The sequence below is a fragment of the Triplophysa rosa genome, linkage group LG17, assembly GCF_024868665.1.
Source record: "Triplophysa rosa linkage group LG17, Trosa_1v2, whole genome shotgun sequence".
NCBI lineage: Eukaryota > Metazoa > Chordata > Actinopteri > Cypriniformes > Nemacheilidae > Triplophysa > Triplophysa rosa.
This window is the reverse complement of record NC_079906.1, coordinates 1,229,221-1,248,910: the sequence shown is the minus strand read 5'-3', so window position 1 is coordinate 1,248,910 and position 19,690 is coordinate 1,229,221. Positions and strand designations below refer to the sequence as shown.

At 42.3% G+C, this 19,690-nt stretch overlaps 1 protein-coding gene across 4 annotated transcripts; it reads right to left on the bottom strand.

The window, feature by feature from the left end:
• Nucleotides 1–3,997: 3,997 nt before the first annotated feature.
• Nucleotides 3,998–18,954, bottom strand: LOC130567659 (uncharacterized). 4 transcript variants are annotated; one of them, XM_057355927.1, is made up of 8 exons: nt 18,160–18,954; nt 16,935–17,169; nt 8,009–8,071; nt 7,842–7,916; nt 7,676–7,750; nt 7,512–7,586; nt 7,327–7,395; nt 3,998–6,711 (listed from the first exon to the last, which is right to left on the bottom strand). In XM_057355927.1, the coding sequence occupies exons 3-8, from the start codon at nt 8,009–8,011 to the stop codon at nt 5,782–5,784; spliced, it is 1,227 nt and encodes a 408-aa protein (XP_057211910.1). In that variant the 5' UTR covers nt 8,012–8,071; nt 16,935–17,169; nt 18,160–18,954; the 3' UTR covers nt 3,998–5,781. The 4 variants fall into 4 exon arrangements, with proteins under 4 accessions (XP_057211910.1, XP_057211908.1, XP_057211909.1 ...); XM_057355925.1 differs by lacking the exon at nt 16,935–17,169; XM_057355926.1 differs by lacking the exons at nt 16,935–17,169; nt 18,160–18,954 and adding an exon at nt 9,121–9,226.
• Nucleotides 18,955–19,690: the final 736 nt, after the last annotated feature.

Genomic DNA, 19,690 nt, shown 5'->3' with positions numbered 1-19,690 from the left:
TTTCTAATATTTCCCGTTCTGTGACCATAAGCGGTTATTGTAAATAATATGCAAACACTGTTAAATCCATCCATGTAAATAAAAAATAAAAACATTCTGCTAACTAACAAATAAAGTCAAAACAACCGAACTACGGGACGCGTGAAGGGACAAACTGCTCGTACTTTTTCAAACCGAGTTTAGATGCAAGTTATTTTATGTCTGACGTAAAGATCTCTGGCAAAATTTAAATGCTAAATTAAGATGATACCTTGCAGATATACCATTCATGGATTCATGGCCCTGTGAGCTGCATTAAACAGTCTCTTAGATTTACATTTAAGAATTTGACAAGAAAATTAAGTTATGTTATATATAAAGTAATTAAAAGTTGTATTAACGATTTATAACGGAGGGGTGCCCTATTTGCCCTGCACAACCAACCAGCCCACCCCCCTGCCGCTCTCCCGGATTTTGGTACACAAATGTTGACGGGTATGCATTAATGTTGTTCCTGTAAATGCTAGTGTAACGGAGGCCAGCTAGTGAAGAGCTGTGCAGTGTGTAAACCTCACTCCCCGACCAACAGAGACGCTCTAGCGACAGACGCCAGAGACTGTGGTTTTTAGCCTCCTCGTTAGAGCGCCCGTCTCCCAACCGGACACGACGCCGGTTCGAGGCCCGCGCAGAGCGGGTGAGTAGTACCGGTTACACTAGTAATAATGAACGGACGATCATAGCGCATCTGGATGAGCGTCAAAGCGCGGGGTAACCCACCCACTAGCTTAATTAGAAGTTTTGATTGTTTTTTTACCGAGTCAGATCTGTCTGTTATTAGGTGCGTTAGACTTATTCCGAGGCTACGCAGGCAGACCGATTGGCGTATGACATTAACGTGTCGCTACAGTGTTTCAAAAACAACTTTTCCAATCACTCTCGCGGTACTTTGATTTATTGTAAGTAAAGAAAGTAAAGAAATTGCTTTTGTGCTCAAAGTGCTTTAAGGTAAAGTATCTAGTAAAATCTATGAGGGGCCGTGTAGGAATTAATTATTTTTAATTATTATTTTTAAACACTAGTTTTATTTCACTAGTGTTTGTAAGAGTCATTTCAATAATACGTATGAATGAATTTCACTAAGTTCGATCGATGGTTTTATTTCACTAGTGTTTGTAAGAGTCATTTCAATAATTAAGGCCTACACGGCCCCTCATAAAAATCTACTATCATCATTCACTGAAAGTCATAGGACAAAAGATTAGCGCAAATAGCCAGAATTTATCTGCTAGCTAAAGAGTGACTTGTGATGCCGGATCGCAGTTATATTCGCGGGCAGATGGTTCAGGTAATAACAACATTCTGATTAATTGCTGAGTGTGGGTCACAGGAGAATGAGATAAATAAATAATGATGATAATATTAAAATGATGTGAAGGCCTACATGTGTATGTAAGTGTGTTGCTAAAATCTGTGTTTGATGGACTGCTGTTTAGAAAACTTTTCTCTCTTTCTTCTGTGTATCTAACTCCACTGTTACTCTCGCACTTCAAATGATTGCTTGTAAAAATTATTGTATTTTTGTATTTTCAAATTACAAGTTTTTTTCACAGCAGTATTTTGTATTTTATTTAAATACATTTTATGAGTAAGTATTTGTAATTTGTACCGGAATACTGTTTGATATCTTTCCAAAAAAGTAAGTAATAATACTATACGTTTATATATAAATATATCATTTAATTGATATATTATTCTACCACAACAGTTTCTGTAAAGATGCTTAGTTTACATTTACACATTTGGCCGCCGCTTTTATTCAAAGCGACTCACGCTTGAATAAGCGACTTAGCGACTTAGTACTATTCATTCAGTATTCACTTACTTAGTACTATTTACTTAGTACTATTCATTCAGTATTCACTTACTTAGTACTATTTACTTAGTACTATTCATTCAGTATTCACTTACTTAGTACTATTTACTTAGTACTATTCATTCAGTATTCACTTACTTAGTACTATTTACTTAGTACTATTCATTTTGTTTCTGAGTATGTGCAATCCCTGATGGAACCCATGACATTGACGTTGCTAGCGCCACAATCTAACCACTGAGCTACAGAACAGCGTGTTACATGTACATTGTAAAAAGTACTAAACAAATAAAACTGAATGTATTATTTATTCTCAAAAACGCTCTTTTGTGATACTGTCATGTTACCAATACTTTACATTTATGTTCAAATCTTTTCAGATTTCGTCCCAATGTGATCATTTTTGTCGATTGCTGTGGCATAAATAATTACATTTCTGTTATGTTTAACACAGCTTCAAATGAGAAAAAAGCTAAATGTCTCCACTGTTCAACATACAGTTATGTATATATATATATATAGTATATACATTTTTGTCAGCTTTTATGTCTGATGGGGTTGATTTGTTAGTTAGAGTTCACACGTACACACAAACGTCTTTATATTGCAATTTCTTGCATATTGAGAAATATTCTAATGTTACATTAACATATAACAGATGTTATCAGCAGAGTTGACTAAAAGGTGAATCATTTTGTGTTGCAACCTTTAGTACACTACCTGCAAGACTAATAATGTATACCAAACAACTTCCACAGAAATCTGTTCACATAAACTATCTGGCAAATTGCCCATGACAGAGTTAACAAGATTTGTCACAGTGTAGGTGTTAAACATGGTGTGTGTGTGTGTTCATGTTTGTATATCCCGGTGGGGACCTAAACCTGAATGCACACCAACTCATGGGGACTCATGTCACCGTGGGGACCAAAATTGAGGTCCTCGTGGGCAAAAAAGCTTATGAATCGGACAGAACAATATTTTTTGAAAATCTAATAATGCAAAAAGTTTTCTATGATCTTTAGGGAACCGAATCCATGCAGACCAGAGAAATTTACTACCCAGAACGGACCCGATTATTAATTCAAAGCTGGACCCGAACGAACCCGATCGGCACATATTTCACAGCAAATTGCTATTAACGAGTCAAAAAAGTTGCGAAAATAAAACTTTTTGTCTTACCTACTGTTAGTAGCCTTCTCGCTCGTATCTGACTGTGATGCAGACAATCCTTCTTGCTAATGTTCCATCCATGTTTTTCCTCTCGCCGATTAAACAAACATGCTTTATCCACTCATTATAGTCCAGCTTCAAAAGTGTGCCTGTTGTCACAATACAACTATATAATAACTACAACGATTGCTCGTTCAGTGCATTGACCGCTGATGTTAGCAGCAGCATTATTTGTTTGCTATCATTTCTGTGCTCTCTGAGCCTATTCTGACCAAACATTTAGACATAACAGGACGGTTCATTCATATTATTATAAGCATGGGAGAAAGAGTGCAATGCGTGCTGAATCAAACTTCAAAAACGTGTCACATGTAGTAGCCTACACTTAAGGGCGCTAACTTTTTTTGTCGTCTTTGTTCCCAATTTGCACGAAGGAGGCGCAGACAGAAGAGGTGCCGATGGGTTAACCTTTTTTCACATCAGCTGCATCTGTTTGTGTTGCTACAAGCTGTTGCGACCTCAGTCCGGAGCCTTCCCTTACAAAAAAATTCTACAGGAATCCTGCAGGATTTTGGTTCAATGTGCAGGGATCCTGCAGATATCCTGCACAACAGAACCAAAATCCTTCAGGACAGAGACAATCCTGAAGGTGTCCTGCAGGATTGTCCACTCAATTTTCCTGCAGGACTGCCTCACATCCTACAGGAATTTAGGATTCCTGCAGGAATTATTGTATACCTGTAGGAAATTGTGTAACCATGTGCAGAAAAAAGCTTGTCTATTCCTGTGGGATTTATGTTCACTAAAATCCTGCAGGATAAACCCTGCAGCAATTTTCATCTTGCATGGGACCCTGCAGGACAAGTTCTATTGTAACATACAGTGCTGCTTTAAAATAAGTACTTAGCAAATTATATATGTTACTGATAACAAAAATTATAATAAGAGCATTTCACTGACGCCACAGAAATAAGTTCTTCACATAGCACTTTATTTGCAAAATTTTATGGATTTGAAATATCGTATTGTAAAATATGTTAAAAACAGTTTATACATGTCACACATAACGTTTTCAAATAATGTTAAGAAAACGACATTATGCGGAAATTAATAACGTATGCTATACAATCATGCCAAGAATCTGGTCCAAAGTGCACTTTAAACTTTCTCATACAATGTTTTGAAGGCTGTCCATCCAACAATGACAATTAAAACCCTCACAAAAAATAAATAAGCAGGCCATGTTCCAAAATGAAAATATTTTTAAATGTAAAACACATTGTACTAAATGTGGACTCAAACACAGTAACCAATGTGTATTAAACACTTGCTAAAAATAAACTTAAGTTTGAATATATTAGACAGATATGTACAAATTACTGTACTATATTGAACAGTATTACTTTACATAATGTCTATTTAGTCAACTTCCCATTTGTTAGGTTGAATGCAAAGTAAATTATGTACTCCATAAACATTTTTCAAGTACACACAAGTTGTTTTGATTTCAGAGCACTTAATTAATTTGACATCACTTGAAATACAGCTGTCCTTAACTATCCCAGAGACAGTAGTTCCTGTTTGTCTGTCTTTAACCATGCTAAATTTGGCAGTGATAACTGGATCAATAAAGGTGTAGCCTGTGTCAAGCCCCACATCAACAAACGACCGCACCATTGCCACTTCCCCATTTTCTGTAAGAACAGCATGGTTAATTCTTCGAGATAGTGTCGTGCTTGTTTTTGAGTGAAACCTGTTTCCATTAATTAACGCCCTTGCATAAAATGCACACTGATGAACATGAATGCCATGTTCGCTGAGAAGATATGCCTCTCTTGGTGTTGGTGGTCTTACAATTGGTGAGCCCAGGAAGACTACATTTGTTTTAATCACACAGTTTTTGGCAAGTTTGTAACCATGTAGCATACATTCAACAAAGTCCTTGCTTAGTTGTTTGATACTGTTGCTGTAAACGCTTGTCAGAAGTCTTGGAACACTCTGAAAAAGAAAAAACGCATTGACAATTTGCTCTGGAACTGCTTGGGTGCCATGAAAGAGCTTTTGCAGGTTGCCATTGTGACTTTCAAAAATGAAAGCACTCTGGCACCATAGTGGACCCCAGTTTCTCACAGACTGTGCAGCATGTTCTAAAATGTGCACATTGAAGCTGACATGACATTTCCCATACAGTTTCTCAAAACTGTTCACAAATGTTTTTAACAGATACTCAGCTATATCTATGTCTTGTGAAGAAATGTTATCTTTTAACAGACAGTAAGTACCTTGTACAAGCAACAGTAAGTGTTCAAGGAACTGGCAGGGTAGAATGCCACTTAAGCATGGAAGACAATAAAACAAAAGAAAATTCCTGTATTCTGAGGCCTTCCAGAACTTGCGTAACTTCATAGATCGTGGGGGTCTTGTAATATTGACTCTGGTGGCTTAATTTCAAGCAGTCGTTTATCAATGGCCATGACGTCTCTTCCAATATACCAGCTCTCTGCATGGTACTTTGTATCAAGCCACAGTGTTGTCAATTGGCGACATACACCCAGTAAAATCCCATGCATGTAGTCATATCCAAATCCTAGTACAATATTAAAAAATGTTAAAAGCATTTAAGGTGATGGCCCTTTGACTCCCCGAGCACATGTGCCTGTTGTAACTGCTGTTCTTACATCATCAAAATGCTGGATGTGGGTACGTGTGTTTGAATCTCCACTTTCTGAACTGTATACCCTTGTGAATCCATTTCCCTAGGCAACAATTTCGCCCTTCTTATAACACCAGTTACATCCATGTTCCCCGTTAAATTGTTTTACATTCTGGACAGCGCAGCGCGCAACTGAGTCACACACACAGACTAGATTAAACACATGGATATTCAAGCTTTGTCCTTTGTGCACTACTGTCAGACCTTCCTGCTCTAGCAGAAGGCATTCATCGACAAAGGGCTGCATAAAATCATTCATTTTGGGCTTAGAAGCACCAAACCACAAACCAGCCAGCAGCACATGCCTGCTTCTCATATGTGGGGGAAGCTCATTGATTATGATTTGGATTGGCCAAATGTGAAAGGGAGATGATTTAAAAATATGAATACCATCAATATTCCAAGTAAGTGAAAGGTTAAACTGGTCTGGATCATTCAAGGGATCTACAGATTTATACATGGCACCATCAAATATATCTTGGACACTATCTGGGCTGCTTTTACCCCTGGTCCATTTGTAATCTAATGCTGCTCTAAATGTTGTATCTAACATCTTTTCTTCCAGTTGTTTTCTAATTGATACTTTCAGAAAAATGTTGCCTGATTTAACAAGTGAGTTCATATCCCCAAGTTCAGAACCACATGAGGCACAACAATCTGGGACTTCATTACCAAGGTAATGATGACATTTAGGGCAAATGCACATAATTTCAAAAGAGTTGCAATCAAAGGTTTTGAGGAACTTATAAAGACTACTGGGTACTCCATTGGTTCCTTCTGGACAATGTAGATTAATAAGGTCTAATAAATCACTAAGGGCAGATTTTGTTGTGGTGTGCCTAAGAGCATAACATAAAATTGACAGTAGAGATTCTTCATGACTAATCTTTGCACTGGGGTAGATCTTCTCTTTCACAGATTTTGGGTTCTCTCCACTGTCATCTTGTGCATCACCACCTGCTGCAGCATCCATCTAGAATTGTGGAAAATAAAATGGTACCAGCTCTAATGATTTTATAAACATACATTTTATTCTTACACAAATACAGACATACATAAATAATTTTATATCATACAATACAGTTCATACTATGATAAATTAGATATCATTTTAAAATGTGTTAATTGTAACCGTTAGTTAATGTATTAAATAACATGACCAAACAATAAACAACATATTTATTAATCTTTTTAATGTTAGTTAATAAAAATATAGTTGTTCATTGTTTGTTCATGTTAGTTAAGTTTCATTTTAAAATTTTAATGATGTGTTTATAAATGTTAAAATGAACATAAAGATGAATAAATGCTATAGAAGTATTGTTCATTCTTAGTTCATGTTAACTAAAGTAGTTAACTAATGAACCTTATTGTAAGGTGTTACCATAAATGAGAGTAAATACTGTAGTATGAGCTATAATGAGTAAATTGCCACAATTCACTATTTAAATAACACACCCACTAACTAATCAAAAACAAATTCTGTGCATTTTCTACACATTTCGTGCAAAGATGACATGAAAGGAAAATTTTGTCACAGCAAATGAACTGCATGAGTATTGCGAATATATAGAATGTGCAATCTTACTGTGGGGTCTAGTGGTGGAGTCATATGACAGTTTTGTAGTTCATAATGCTCACTGTCAGATTCTTCATCCTAAACACACAAATGCACAGATGTAAATCTCTATTTTGTACAGAAAAATAGCTCCTATTGTATCTTAATTCCTCTATATTAATAGTGTTAAACATAATATAGTTTCTTTTTTTTACCATGTAATGATCCGTCGCTGTGTCATTTGTGTTGTGTTGGTCCCATGTCTCAGTTTCACTCGCAGATTCATCATCCTTAAAATCATATAACCATATATTGCTATAGATGAAAGATATCCCATGTTATGGTAAATTATGAGAACATTTAACTAGCAATGTTGTGCCATAATATGTTGTGGTGATGTGCTGATGTTGCATGGGTCACTGATTTCCTCTTCATTGTCAGATCTGCCATCCATCTGTTAACAATCAGACTCATGAATAAAAATAAGACAAAATAAGACTAGATTATATTCAAACATATGAGGGACAGGTAAATTAGTATTCTACCATGCAACAATGAGGTGGTGTGTCAATGTTGCATGGGTAACTGATCTCCTCTTCACTGTCAGATCTGCCATCTGTCTGTTAACAATCAGAATCGTGAACAGCATTAAGCCAATGATAGCTCAGATTATATTTAAACAGTATAAGACACAGGGAAATTAGTAGTCTACCATGGAATCATGAGGTGGTATGTCAGTAACAGGGTAACTGATCTCCTCTTCAGAGTTGTCATCCTTATCATCAGAACAATAAAAACAAGTAAATACACAGGTTAATCTTTTGATCATATAAGAACAAGATTAGTCAATGTGGTGACACTAACAGCTTTGACAATCAGGATGAATGCATCATATAATAGTAGTCATATAATTGTGCATGATGTACTCCATTGTCTAATGTCAGTAATCACTGCAAGTAACAAATTAACAGCTATTATGTAACTTTTTTCACAAATCAAATGTTACACTTACAAATCTTTTAACAATGTAATTTTCATCAATGTAATAATTCATATTCATCAACTTAAAAAATTATGTTCTATAATCATTAATTTTTAAAAGACTGATATTCGTGCAGACAAAATTGCATTTTAAAGCATTGCAGTTCTTGCATTATGTGTCATAGACACAATCACATGTAATGTGTGAGGAATTGCATTTTTAACCCTTGTGAGCTGTTCGTTGTATTTCAGGAGCACAACTTAGGTTTGCTAAAAAAATCGGCCACAATGCAGAAATACAATAATAAAAGACTATAAAAATCACTCATTGTTACATATTTTGTCAAAACAAAAAATATCTACCATGCAGAAACAGACAGAAAAGGAATAAATGAGCCATTGAGTGATCATTTGCCACCTAGTGGCTAAACTTAGGTATAGGCCTAAAATGACATGGCAGCAAATCCACTAAACTATGATTGTTTTGTAATTTACATTTTCTTTCCATTAATGAAATTAAGTGATTATCTGCTTTAAATCGATTTTTAAATAAATACAAATTATTACAAAATAGGCTCATAATCCCCCCAAAAGATAAACAAAAGCAGAGTGAAAATAACAATAATATTATTATTAATAATAATGTCAATTGTATGTGTTTTTAAAACTTGACATGATATTATGCAATTAATACTACTGTATAGCAAACAGCCCTAACAGCGCACACGAATGAAACAAGTTAGCCTACTTATAATCAGTCACATGACTAATGTCATAAGTATTATTCAGCTAGTTTGCTGAACTACGTATAGTCTAATTAGAGTTATTAAAAATTATACTTACAAAGAAACTGGTTCGTCACGTCTCTCCGTCACATTGTCTCACGCGCTGAAGCAGCTGACTAAGTGTCCGTTATTTTGTAGCGCACGCGCTGGAGTTTTTCGCGCCGCAAGAGACCGCATATCTTATACAGCAGGTGAGGAAATGGTTTTCTCCTTTTAAAATGCCAAAAAGTGTTAAAAATCTGTTGTACATTTTACTAGTGAACATAAATAATGTTAATTTAGTCAGAAACACGGTATTAATTTTAAATAAATTACGTGGTAACTTCCGCGAGATCCGCATCTATCTATCTATCTATCTATCTATCTATCTATCTATCTATCTATCTATCTATCTATATCTATCTATCTATCTATCTATCTATCTATCTATCTATCTATCTGTTTTTTGTGGTACCTTACAAGTGTAGTAACCATGGTTTTCTACAGTAACCATCGTTTACTATGGTTTTTACAAAAAACATGGTTGTCAAAAACATGGTTATTTTGTGATAACCATTGTTTGACTACAGTAACCATGTGCTTTTTGGTTTTAACTGTAGTAAAACCATGGTAAATTTTTGTAAGGGTCTGGGTTCAGTAATATTAATCAAAAGATTCTTTCTTTACAGATATACAAGATGTGGGCTCTAATTGAATGGAGAGAGATTGATGCTTCCCTAGACATTGTAAACAGAAAGGATATACTTTAAAAAAAAAAATAAGGGTGATGTCGTTGATGTGAAATATGAAGATGAAAGCTCTCCAGCAACTGTTTTGAAGCTATGTGGTAAACAGTTACAGTAATATTTCAGAACAATTTTTATATGGATGCAATATGAATGTATTGCAAGGACATTTTATTTATTTATTTGTTTGTTTAGAAAATAAGGACAGGCTGCTGAAACGTCTTCAGTTCTCCCTCCCTCGGGGGGTTCGAGCCCAGGAAGAAGCGGATGTCGAAATGTCAGCTATGCTTTCCCAGGCCGCCGTGAGTGTTGGGTTGCAGTGCCCACACTGCCTCTCCCGGCGCTCGCGGCTGGCTACATGGCGCCTCGGGTTTGAGCGCGGCTCCAAGCCGCGCCCGCCCTCTGTGCCGTGTTTACCGGAAGTGCATGAGGAACTTAGTAAGACCTGGAAACGCCCCCTTTCCGACACGTTTCACGTCAAACAAAGTTCTGTCACCCTCTCTTACCTCGAGGTTGAGACAGCTAGAGGATACGTCGATGTCCCCCAGGTGGAGTATGCCGCCGCGGTGCACTCGTGCACGTAGGCGGCGGCCACCTGGGGGTGGGGTTCGACCTAGACTCCCGTCCAAAGCATGTGGGGTCTCGGCATCTCTGGTGTCGAGAGCTTACATTGCGGCGGACCAAGCTGCCTCTTCTCTCCACGCTATGGCTCCTGCCAGGCCAGGGTGTTGAGAGAGCTCCACGAGGGGAAGACCCACCCAGCGCTTAGGCAGGAACTCCGCGCCGCCACCGACCTCGCTCTACGGGCGACCAAGGTGACCGCGCGGGCCCTGGGTCGGACGATGTCCACACTTGTGGTCCATGAGAAACTCCTCTGGCCGATCCTTGCGCAGATGAGTAACGCCGAGAAGGTCCGCTTTCTCGACGCACTTGTCTCGCAAGGGGGGGCTGGTTGGTGTTACTGTCAAGCCGCAGCGGCCCCGCTCACCCCCCGCCCGTCGGGGGCATGAGACCCGCACGCGGCCTCCCCCGGAGGGTTCTCGACAGTAAAGAAGCAGTCCTCCGTGCCGCGACTCGGCCGCCTCGGCCGTCGAGTCCCGTGCACTGTCTGCTTCCCAGCAGCCCTGGTCCTCTTCGACGCCCTCCAGCTCTGGCACCCCCCACTCAGGCGCCCCCCCCTGGAGGAGACAGCGAAGAGGAGACCATCACCCCATCAGCAGCCGCGGTGAAGCGGCCCTCATGGGAAGACCTCAGGGAGATCGAGGCTACCATTGGGCCTGACCCCAGCCACATCGCTGGGAAGTTGGATAGGGACGGATCCTGCCCCGTCTCTCCAACTGCTGGCCCCCTCCGGGGGGCTAGCGCCCACTTACTCTCAAAAAAGAGAGTTGCCGCTCCCACCCTCTGCACGACGGTGAACGGCAAACTCGACGTTGCGTCATGGCGAAGCGCAATGTCAAGTATAAACACCAGCCCTCAGCACTCTCAGTCAGACTGCTGCGCAGTCGCCAGGCAGGAAAAACAGCAGAGCCGATCTCCTCCCCGGGGGACCTCCCCCGGCAAGGAATCCATACTGCTAGCCATCGAACCACCCCCCCGGGGGACGATGAAAAGGATCGTACCTTTAGTCCCCCTGTCTCATTTCTGGGAGCCTGTCCGGCTTCCCAGACTTTCAGACTGGCTAGGGAAGACGATCCGTCTCGGCTACGCGATCCAGTCGCCTCACGCCCGCCAAGTTTCAGGGCATCCGATATACCTCAGTCAGAGGCTAGGATGTTCCCGTACTTCGGGCCGAGGTCGCCACCCTTCTGGCGAAGGGAGTGATCCAGCCCATCTCACCAGCCGAGATGTTCAACGGGTTTTACAGCCTGTACTTCATTGTCCCCAAGAAAGGCAGGGGGTTGCGCCCTATCTTGGGTCTGTGTGTTCTGAACAGGCACCTACACAATGGCTGCCTTTCAGGTTGATCACGCAGAAGCGCATCCTGACATCCGTCAGGTGTCAGGACTGGTTCATGGCAATCGACCCGAAGGACGCGTACTTCATGTCTCGATCCTCCCTCGACATCGGCCGTTCCTACGGTTCGCGTTCGAGGGACGGGCATATCAGTACAGGGTCCTCCCCTTCGGTCTGTCCCTGTCTCCACGAGTCTTTACGAAGGTCATGGAAGCCGCCCTCCTTCCTCTTAGGGAAGGAGGTGTGCAGGTACTAAACTATCTCGACGACTGGCTCAGCTTGGTGCACTCTCGAGATCTGTTGTGTACACACAGGGACCTGGTGCTCCGGCACCTAGATCAGTGGGGCTACAGGTCAACTGAGAAGAGCAAGCTCTCCCCGGTGCAGAGCGTACTCTTTCTCGGTATGGAACTCGACTCTGTCCTCATGAGCGGCCCCACTCACCCCCCTCGGGGGGCGCGAGACCTGCGACGAGGAAGCCCGCGCCCACGCGGCCTCCCAGAGGCAGTGCGACTGACTACAGAGTGAGCCCTATCAGTGTTGAACTGCCTGAAGCTCTCAGGCAGTCAGCGGTCCCCCTGAAACAATTTCAGAGGCTCCTGGGATACATGGCATCCTCGGCGGGGGTGGTCCCCCTTGGGTCGATGCACATACGACCGCTCCAACACTGGCTACAGAGTCAAGTTCCTGGGAGAGCGTGGCACACCGGCAGCAGGCGTATGGTCATCACGCTTTTCTGCCGACACACCCTAACCCCCTGGTCTCCCATGACCTTCTTGTGGACAGGGGTCCCCTTAGGGATACCTCCCTGTAGGGTTGGGGTGCCGTGTGCAACGGGCATGCAGTGTCGGGGCGGTGGATGGGCCCCCGCCTGCGTTAGCATTTCAAATGCCTAGAGTTGTTGGTTGTGCTACTTGCATTGAGGAGGCTACTACCTCTCGTGCAGGGCAAGCACATGCTGGTCCGGTCGGACAGCACAGCTGCTGTGGCGTATATTATTGGTGGCATTCGCTCATGGCAGCTAACATGACTCGCCCGGCGCCTCCTCCTCTGGAGTCAGCAGGTGATCAGTTCCCTGCGGGCCACACACATCCCAGGCATCCTGAACCAGACAGCCGATGCGCTCTCTCATCAGTCGACGCCTCGCGGAGAGTGGCGACTCCATCCCCGCGCAGCCGGCTCATTTGGGAGCAGTTCGGCCAGGCACAGGTGGTCCTGTTGCCTCCCCGGACTCAACCCATTGTCCGCTTTGGTACTCCCTGTCCGAGGCAACCCTTGGCACGAATGCCCTTGCGCACAGCTGGCCGTGGGACAAGCGGAAGTACGCTTCCCCCCCAGTGAGCCTCATTGCACAGGTCCTGTGCAAGGCCAGGGAAGAGGAGCATCAAGTGGTACTAGTTACGCCCCTTTGGCCTAACCAGGACTTGGTTCTCAGAGCTAAGGCTCTGACAACAACTCCTGCTTCCACAGGGGAAGGGGCACGTTACGGCATCCCAGGCAGAACCTGGTCTCCATGTCTGGACGGGACGAAGAGATCCTGAGTGACCCACCCTTGGTCTGGTTGGGACGTCACTCAGGCTAGGGCCTCAGCCACTGGGTGGCTATACGCCCATAAGTGGCGTCTCTTCTCGTCCTGGTGCTCTTCTCTGGAGAAGACCCGCGGAGTTGCTCGATCGGGTACGAGCTGTCCCTTCCTCAAGAGAGACTGGGGAGTACCCTCTCCCCCTCCACACTGGGAGTGTATGTAGCCGCTACGGCCTCTCATCATGACCCAAGTGCTGGGTAGCCTCTGGGACAGCACGACCTGGTCATTAGGTTCCTAAGGGGCGCGAGAGGGTGACCACCTTATCCGCGCTCCGTACCCTCTTGCGACCTAGGCGACTTCGAGCCTCTTGGAGTTGCCGCTCTTTCTCAGTCTTGATAAAGACGGCTTTCCTGATGGCGCTCACCTCTAAGAGGGTAGGGGATCTGCAAGCACCCTTTGTGTCCACAGATTGCCTAGAACTCGGGCCCGGGATTCTCACATTATCTTGAGACCCCGCCCCGGCTACGTGCTCAAAGTTCCCACCACTCTTCCGAGAGACCAGGTGGTGAACCTGCAGGTGCTCCCCACCGGGGAGGAAGACCCAAGCTTTCTGTGTTGTGTCCAGTACACGCACTGCGCCTCTACTTGGACCGCACGCAGAGCCTAGAAGCTCTGAGCAGCTCTTTGTCTGTTTCGGAGGTCAGCAGAAGGGAGGGCTGTCTCCATACAGAGGCTGGCGCACTGGATCGTGGATGCCCTCGTTATGGCATACCGATCTCAATTCGCCCCTGCCCGTAGGGAGTGAGGCACACTCCTCATGGGCACTGGCTCAGGGCACCTCTCTAGCAGACATCTGCAGAGCTGCGGGTTGGGCTATGCCCAACGACTCCGTGAGGTTCTAATACCTATGTGCGGAACTGGTGTCAGCCCGCAAGGTGTAGGACCGGCAGCCGGTAGGGCGTACGCCTGCGAAAGCCCTTCCCCCTTCCTTAGGGGGATCAGCGGCTATTACGCCTCCCCTCTTTCCCCCACTGGGTAAAGAACAGGCATTTTATCCATCACTAGCACCTTCCTCGGGGCAGGCTGGGCAGAGCAGCCCTGCCCCCTTAGGCCGGGGAACAGTTGAGTTATCTCCCACATAGCTCTAACCGGACCTAGTGCTCCAGAAGTGGTAACCCCCCCTCCGTGGGCTGTTCCGTCTGATGTATCCTCATGAATGGTTCCCACCTCGGCAACCCATGACCTCCCTAGGTGGACTCCCACCTTGCGGTTAACTCCTGCAGTCCGCACATTTTTCCATGAGTTCTCCCCTGATGGTGAGACCATGTGGTGTCTCCACTAATTCCTCCCTACGGTAGGTAGTGGTCTCTGCAGCGTTTTTCCCCCGGGGGGAATAATGCTTACCCAGTGGCCCTTACGGTGCCGGGCGGCTTCTCGCCATTTAGAGAACTAGGCCTCCGCCCGTGACGGCCGGTGGCAGGGGCTTCCCAACTTTGTGGTAAAGCTCTGGGTCCCCCTTCCTCTCCACTGGATGGTCATAATTTCGCGTTAGCGTCTTCATCTGACTCGCCCAGGCCAGTCAACGTCGCTCCGCAGAGATTGTGACGTGGCTCAGTGCTGTGGCGTCTTACATAGGAACCCCATTCTGTCGGTTCGACACAACGTCGAGAGACCGACAGAAAGGGAACATCTTGGTTACGGATGTAACCTCGGTTCCCTGATGGAGGGAACGAGACGTTGTGTCCCTCATGTCACAACACTGGCCGCCCACCCCAGCGGTCGGGGGAGGATGCTTAAGGCTCCTCAGACCAAAGTTGAATGAATGAGCACGCCGGCTTCCCTCTTATACCCGGACATCCGGGGAGGAGTCTGGCATGCAAATTTCATTCGCCAATTTTCATTGGCTTTTTCTAAATACTCAGAAGATGATAGGTTCTCAAGACAAACCCCATTCTGTCGGTTCGACACAACGTCTCGTTCCCTCCATCAGGGAACCGAGGTTACATCCGTAACCAAGACGTTTCCTTTGTTCATGTAGTTTTTTTTGTTGTGCTTTGTCTTGTTTTCTTTTTTTATTTAACCATTAGTGCACTTGTATCCTCTCTCTGCTTGTTTTCTGCCATTCGTAACAGACCAACTGACCAAACTATGGATCCATCAGTCCAGTGATGAGTACAAGTTTTGCGAAATTATTATAATTTCATTTTTTAAATAAAATATTTTTATAAAATATATTTAGGGCCCGAGCACCGAGGTGCAGGCAGTAGGCCTCGCACTGCTGGTGCAGAGCCCTATTGTTTTTTGTGTATTTCCTCTTCTCCGCAGAAATGAATCGTTATTTTGTGGATCTAAACATGCTTGAAAACTCACGAAAATTTGCACACGCATCAGAAGTAATACATCTGATAATGGTTTCAAAATGAGGTGTGGCAAAATGGCTCGATAGCGCTACATAGAACAATTCAACATAGTGCCCCTCAAGCTACGTTTCACGTACATGCACCACATTTGGTAGGCCCATGAAACACCCTAATACCTACAAAAAAGCAAAGCTCTAAACCCAACAGAAGGTCCATTATTTTTAATTTCCTCTGCAAATGTTGTGAAGTTTTTGCCATTTCCAGGTGTCATACTTTGTATCATAGAACTTCTCCTAGAGTTTTAATCAGATGAGCATAAAATTTAATCAATCTTAAGTAAAAGTCTTTGCGATGTTAAATTGCGAAAATGACTTTTCGTTGAAGGGCTTGTCTGTGGCGGCCTGCCAAAGTTTGGCATTTCGCCATGAAGAATTTGCTTTATGTTAAGCATACAATGTCCTGTCTGCCCCAAACTTAACATGTTTGATAAGAGTCATGACCTGCAAGACATGTTTAATATGTAAATATTAACCTTTAGTCATTGCGCCCCAACTGGCAGAAGGAAATCTGGTACATTACTAAAAAATTACTAAGACTTCATATAATCTACCTGCATATATGCATATTGCATACTGTTCACTTTTCCTAAAGCCAACAGGTGGCTGTGGCACTGGTGCGAGGGCCCGATCCTCGTTGCTTGCAGCTTTAATCCATATTATGTCTTGGGGTGGGAAAAACACAGACATTCTGGATTGAACGGCAATAAAATAACTGATTTACCCTGTAAATGGTGAAGATGTCTTACGTTCCTGTCGCCTGCACAGGATTTTGCTTTAGTATTATTATAATCATTCTTATTATTATTGATAGTATGTTTATATTTATAAAATATTTTCACTTGCACATCTGTGTCTGGAGCCTAAGGAGCTGAAACCCGTTTATGGTTATGGGCATATGATTTCCAGAGTAGACTGGGCATTTTAGACAGGAGTTACAACATGTTGTTCTATCAGAGAGTAAAAATATGCGCTGCAAAAATGTACATTATGAGAAGAATATTGAGGGTTTTTTACTTTAAATCACATAAATGCATTCAAGCCAACCTCAGTAATAAAATTATGAATGTTTTTATAAAGATAGTATGTGCTCTTTAAGAATTGTTCAAGTTTATGCAAATGAATGACGAGCGACGTTTGGGAGCAACTACCAGGGGGAGTAAAGCAGTGTTTATTTAAAACTGTTACTAAGGTAAGCGAAACTAGAAACTTCTTCTAACGATCTCATGAAAGAGACGAGCGACACACACCTACAAAGGCATTACAGTGTTCAAGACTTGCAGCAGGGCCTGCGAGTTAACATATGCTATGTAAATGAAGGTGCTGCCTCAGACATCTCCCTTCTGACATATCGAAATGCACAACAATTAGCCTCATTGGAATGCTGGTCGCCTTGGTGATGTCAGCTTCGGAAAGTTTGAGGGGGTCCTGACCTTCTGAGCCCCAGTCTCTCTGTGCATGATCTGAATATGATCATGATAAGCTCTAAAGTAAACACATTATTTATTTGAAATAAATTTAGCAAACCAAAAGCATTAAGATTTGGAATTCAATAATATCTGATATTGGAAACAAACAGCACATTTCCTTATATAACAAAAAAAAAGTTATAATTAACTGGATATAGAAAATAATGATTGGGTTTTTGAGGGTTAAAAGCATTTGTGTATTGTATATCTGTGTGGGCCAGAACTGGTAAGATCAAGGTTATTAGTATGTCTTAATAATTATATGTCTCTCTTACCTTAATGAACCACTGCAGACATAAAACAATGTTTGTCAGGAAAAACTATAGACAAGCTGTTGTTACACCTCAGTTGCCTCTGAGGAGAGTCTTTGTATACTGTGAATATGTTTTCTGTTTCAACATGCATGTCGAATTCAGCATGTCAAATCTATGGCGGAGTTCATCTGGGAGTCTGATTGGCTGTTCAGCTTAGCAAACCAGTGCACAAGAAATGTCTATTTACGCTGAGTACAAAAAGCCCACCTTAACTGTTTGCACTAACTCCGCCTGCCAGTATCAGTTTGGAATAGAGAAAGTGTAAGAATGATGCCATTTCAAACAGCAACTCCAGGGTGGTGGATGTAAAGTGTGCATAGTTTTGATGCTGGAGACCTGGGTTCAAATCATTTAGGGTCAAGTCAAGTCAAATTTAGGGTAAGGTAAGGTTAGGGGTAGGTGTAGAGCTTTATTATCTCAATAAGTGACCATGCTTTTGATAATTGTTATAAATATAATGACTTGCAGTCTGTTATTATTGCTTAATGTTTAATGCACAACGGTAATGAGGTGCAAATAGTATCTGCCACTATTTATGAGTAGCAATAGCATATAACTACTATTTACACTTAATCCAAAGAAAATATAGCTATTTTCAGTTAGTGTAAATAGCATATTGCTAAGAAATGCTGCTATATTCACTTAGTATAAACAGAACCTACTGCTATTAAAACTTAATGTAAATTGCATACCTGCTGGTATGGAAAGTTTTTTTTCTCACCCTGGCGCAGAACGAACGTGCTACTTGGTAGTGATGGGAAGTCTGGTTCTTTTCTGTGATCTGGTTCCTTCAGACAGTTCATTTAAATAAATCGATAAAAAATAAACAGTTCACTGATTCTTTTACGCCCTAGTGTGATGATGTCATTTGCAATGACGTAATGGTGTCAAGCGTATCATCTCGGCCGGCTGGGATAAACATTCAATAAAAAAATTCTGCATTCAAATAAAAAAGTCAGTAATCATAACTTTACTCCGTTAAAGCATGATTTATTCATTAAATAAACTCATGTTTCACCAGATTAGCCCCCTCATTTAAGTCCTCGGTTCATGTGCGCTCATAGCATTAGCACAGCATTATCCAGAATACTGTTCGGTAGCTTCAAGCTGAATCACACATGCTCAGTATCATCAGATCCTCGGTTCCCAAAAAGAATGTGTCCGACAGAAACGGTTCTCAAGTTCAGTGCACTGGTGATCCGAAAACCGATGCAACAGATTATTGACTCCAAACCAAGATCCAACACAGCAGTGGGGTGTACGTAAGCGGCGCTCCTTAATTGCATGCTTCCCTCGAATCCTGGAGGGGTGGGGCTAAGATGCGAGGAAAGGAAACGAGGATGCACAAATAAGAACTGAGAAGCACCCCAGTTTCGACGGTCAGCTTGGTGTTTCAGGCAAACTTCGGACCCTGGCGCAATCAACGTGAGCCGACCTCACGGCATGCTTTCCATCTGCGATAGTTTGTAGCATCGGCTTGGTGTGTACTATGCTTTACTGTGCCCTAATATTGTTTTGATTATGCACAGAACCCATGGAGTCATATATTACTGTATATGGAATAAGAGACTATTATAAAGCATTATACTGTACAACAGACAAGTTACAACATTAAAAATAATGTGTAACTCTGTATAAAGGTCCCCAATTTTGGTAACAGGTTGATAATAAAATACATAAAACAGCTCATATACTGTGTAGTTTGAGGTTGATGAACAACATTATATGAGGGGCCCTACAAGCCAAAATTCATTCTAGCACTCTCACACTCACATTTTCCTTTCGCACACATACATTTTTTCTCTCACACACTCACATTCTCCTTTCACACACATACATTTTTTCTCTCGCACACATACATTTTTCCTCTCACACACTCACATTTTCCTTTCGCGCACATACATATCTACTCTCACACTCACAAATTTTTAACGCTCACATTCTAACATTTTTCTCTTATATTCATATATTTTTACGCACACATTTACACATTTTGCTCTTATGTAAACGTATCAAAAGTATACATTTATTATTAAAAATTATAAATGTATGTAAAAGAAAATATATGTATGTCTGAAAAAAATATATGTATGTAAGAGAAGAATGTATGTATGTGTGAGATAGTATAGTGAAAACGGAAGGTGTATGATGGAAACGGAAGGCAGGTCATGCAGATGGCGCTTCCGTGTATCAAAGACGCCATAAAATAAATCGTCAGTGACT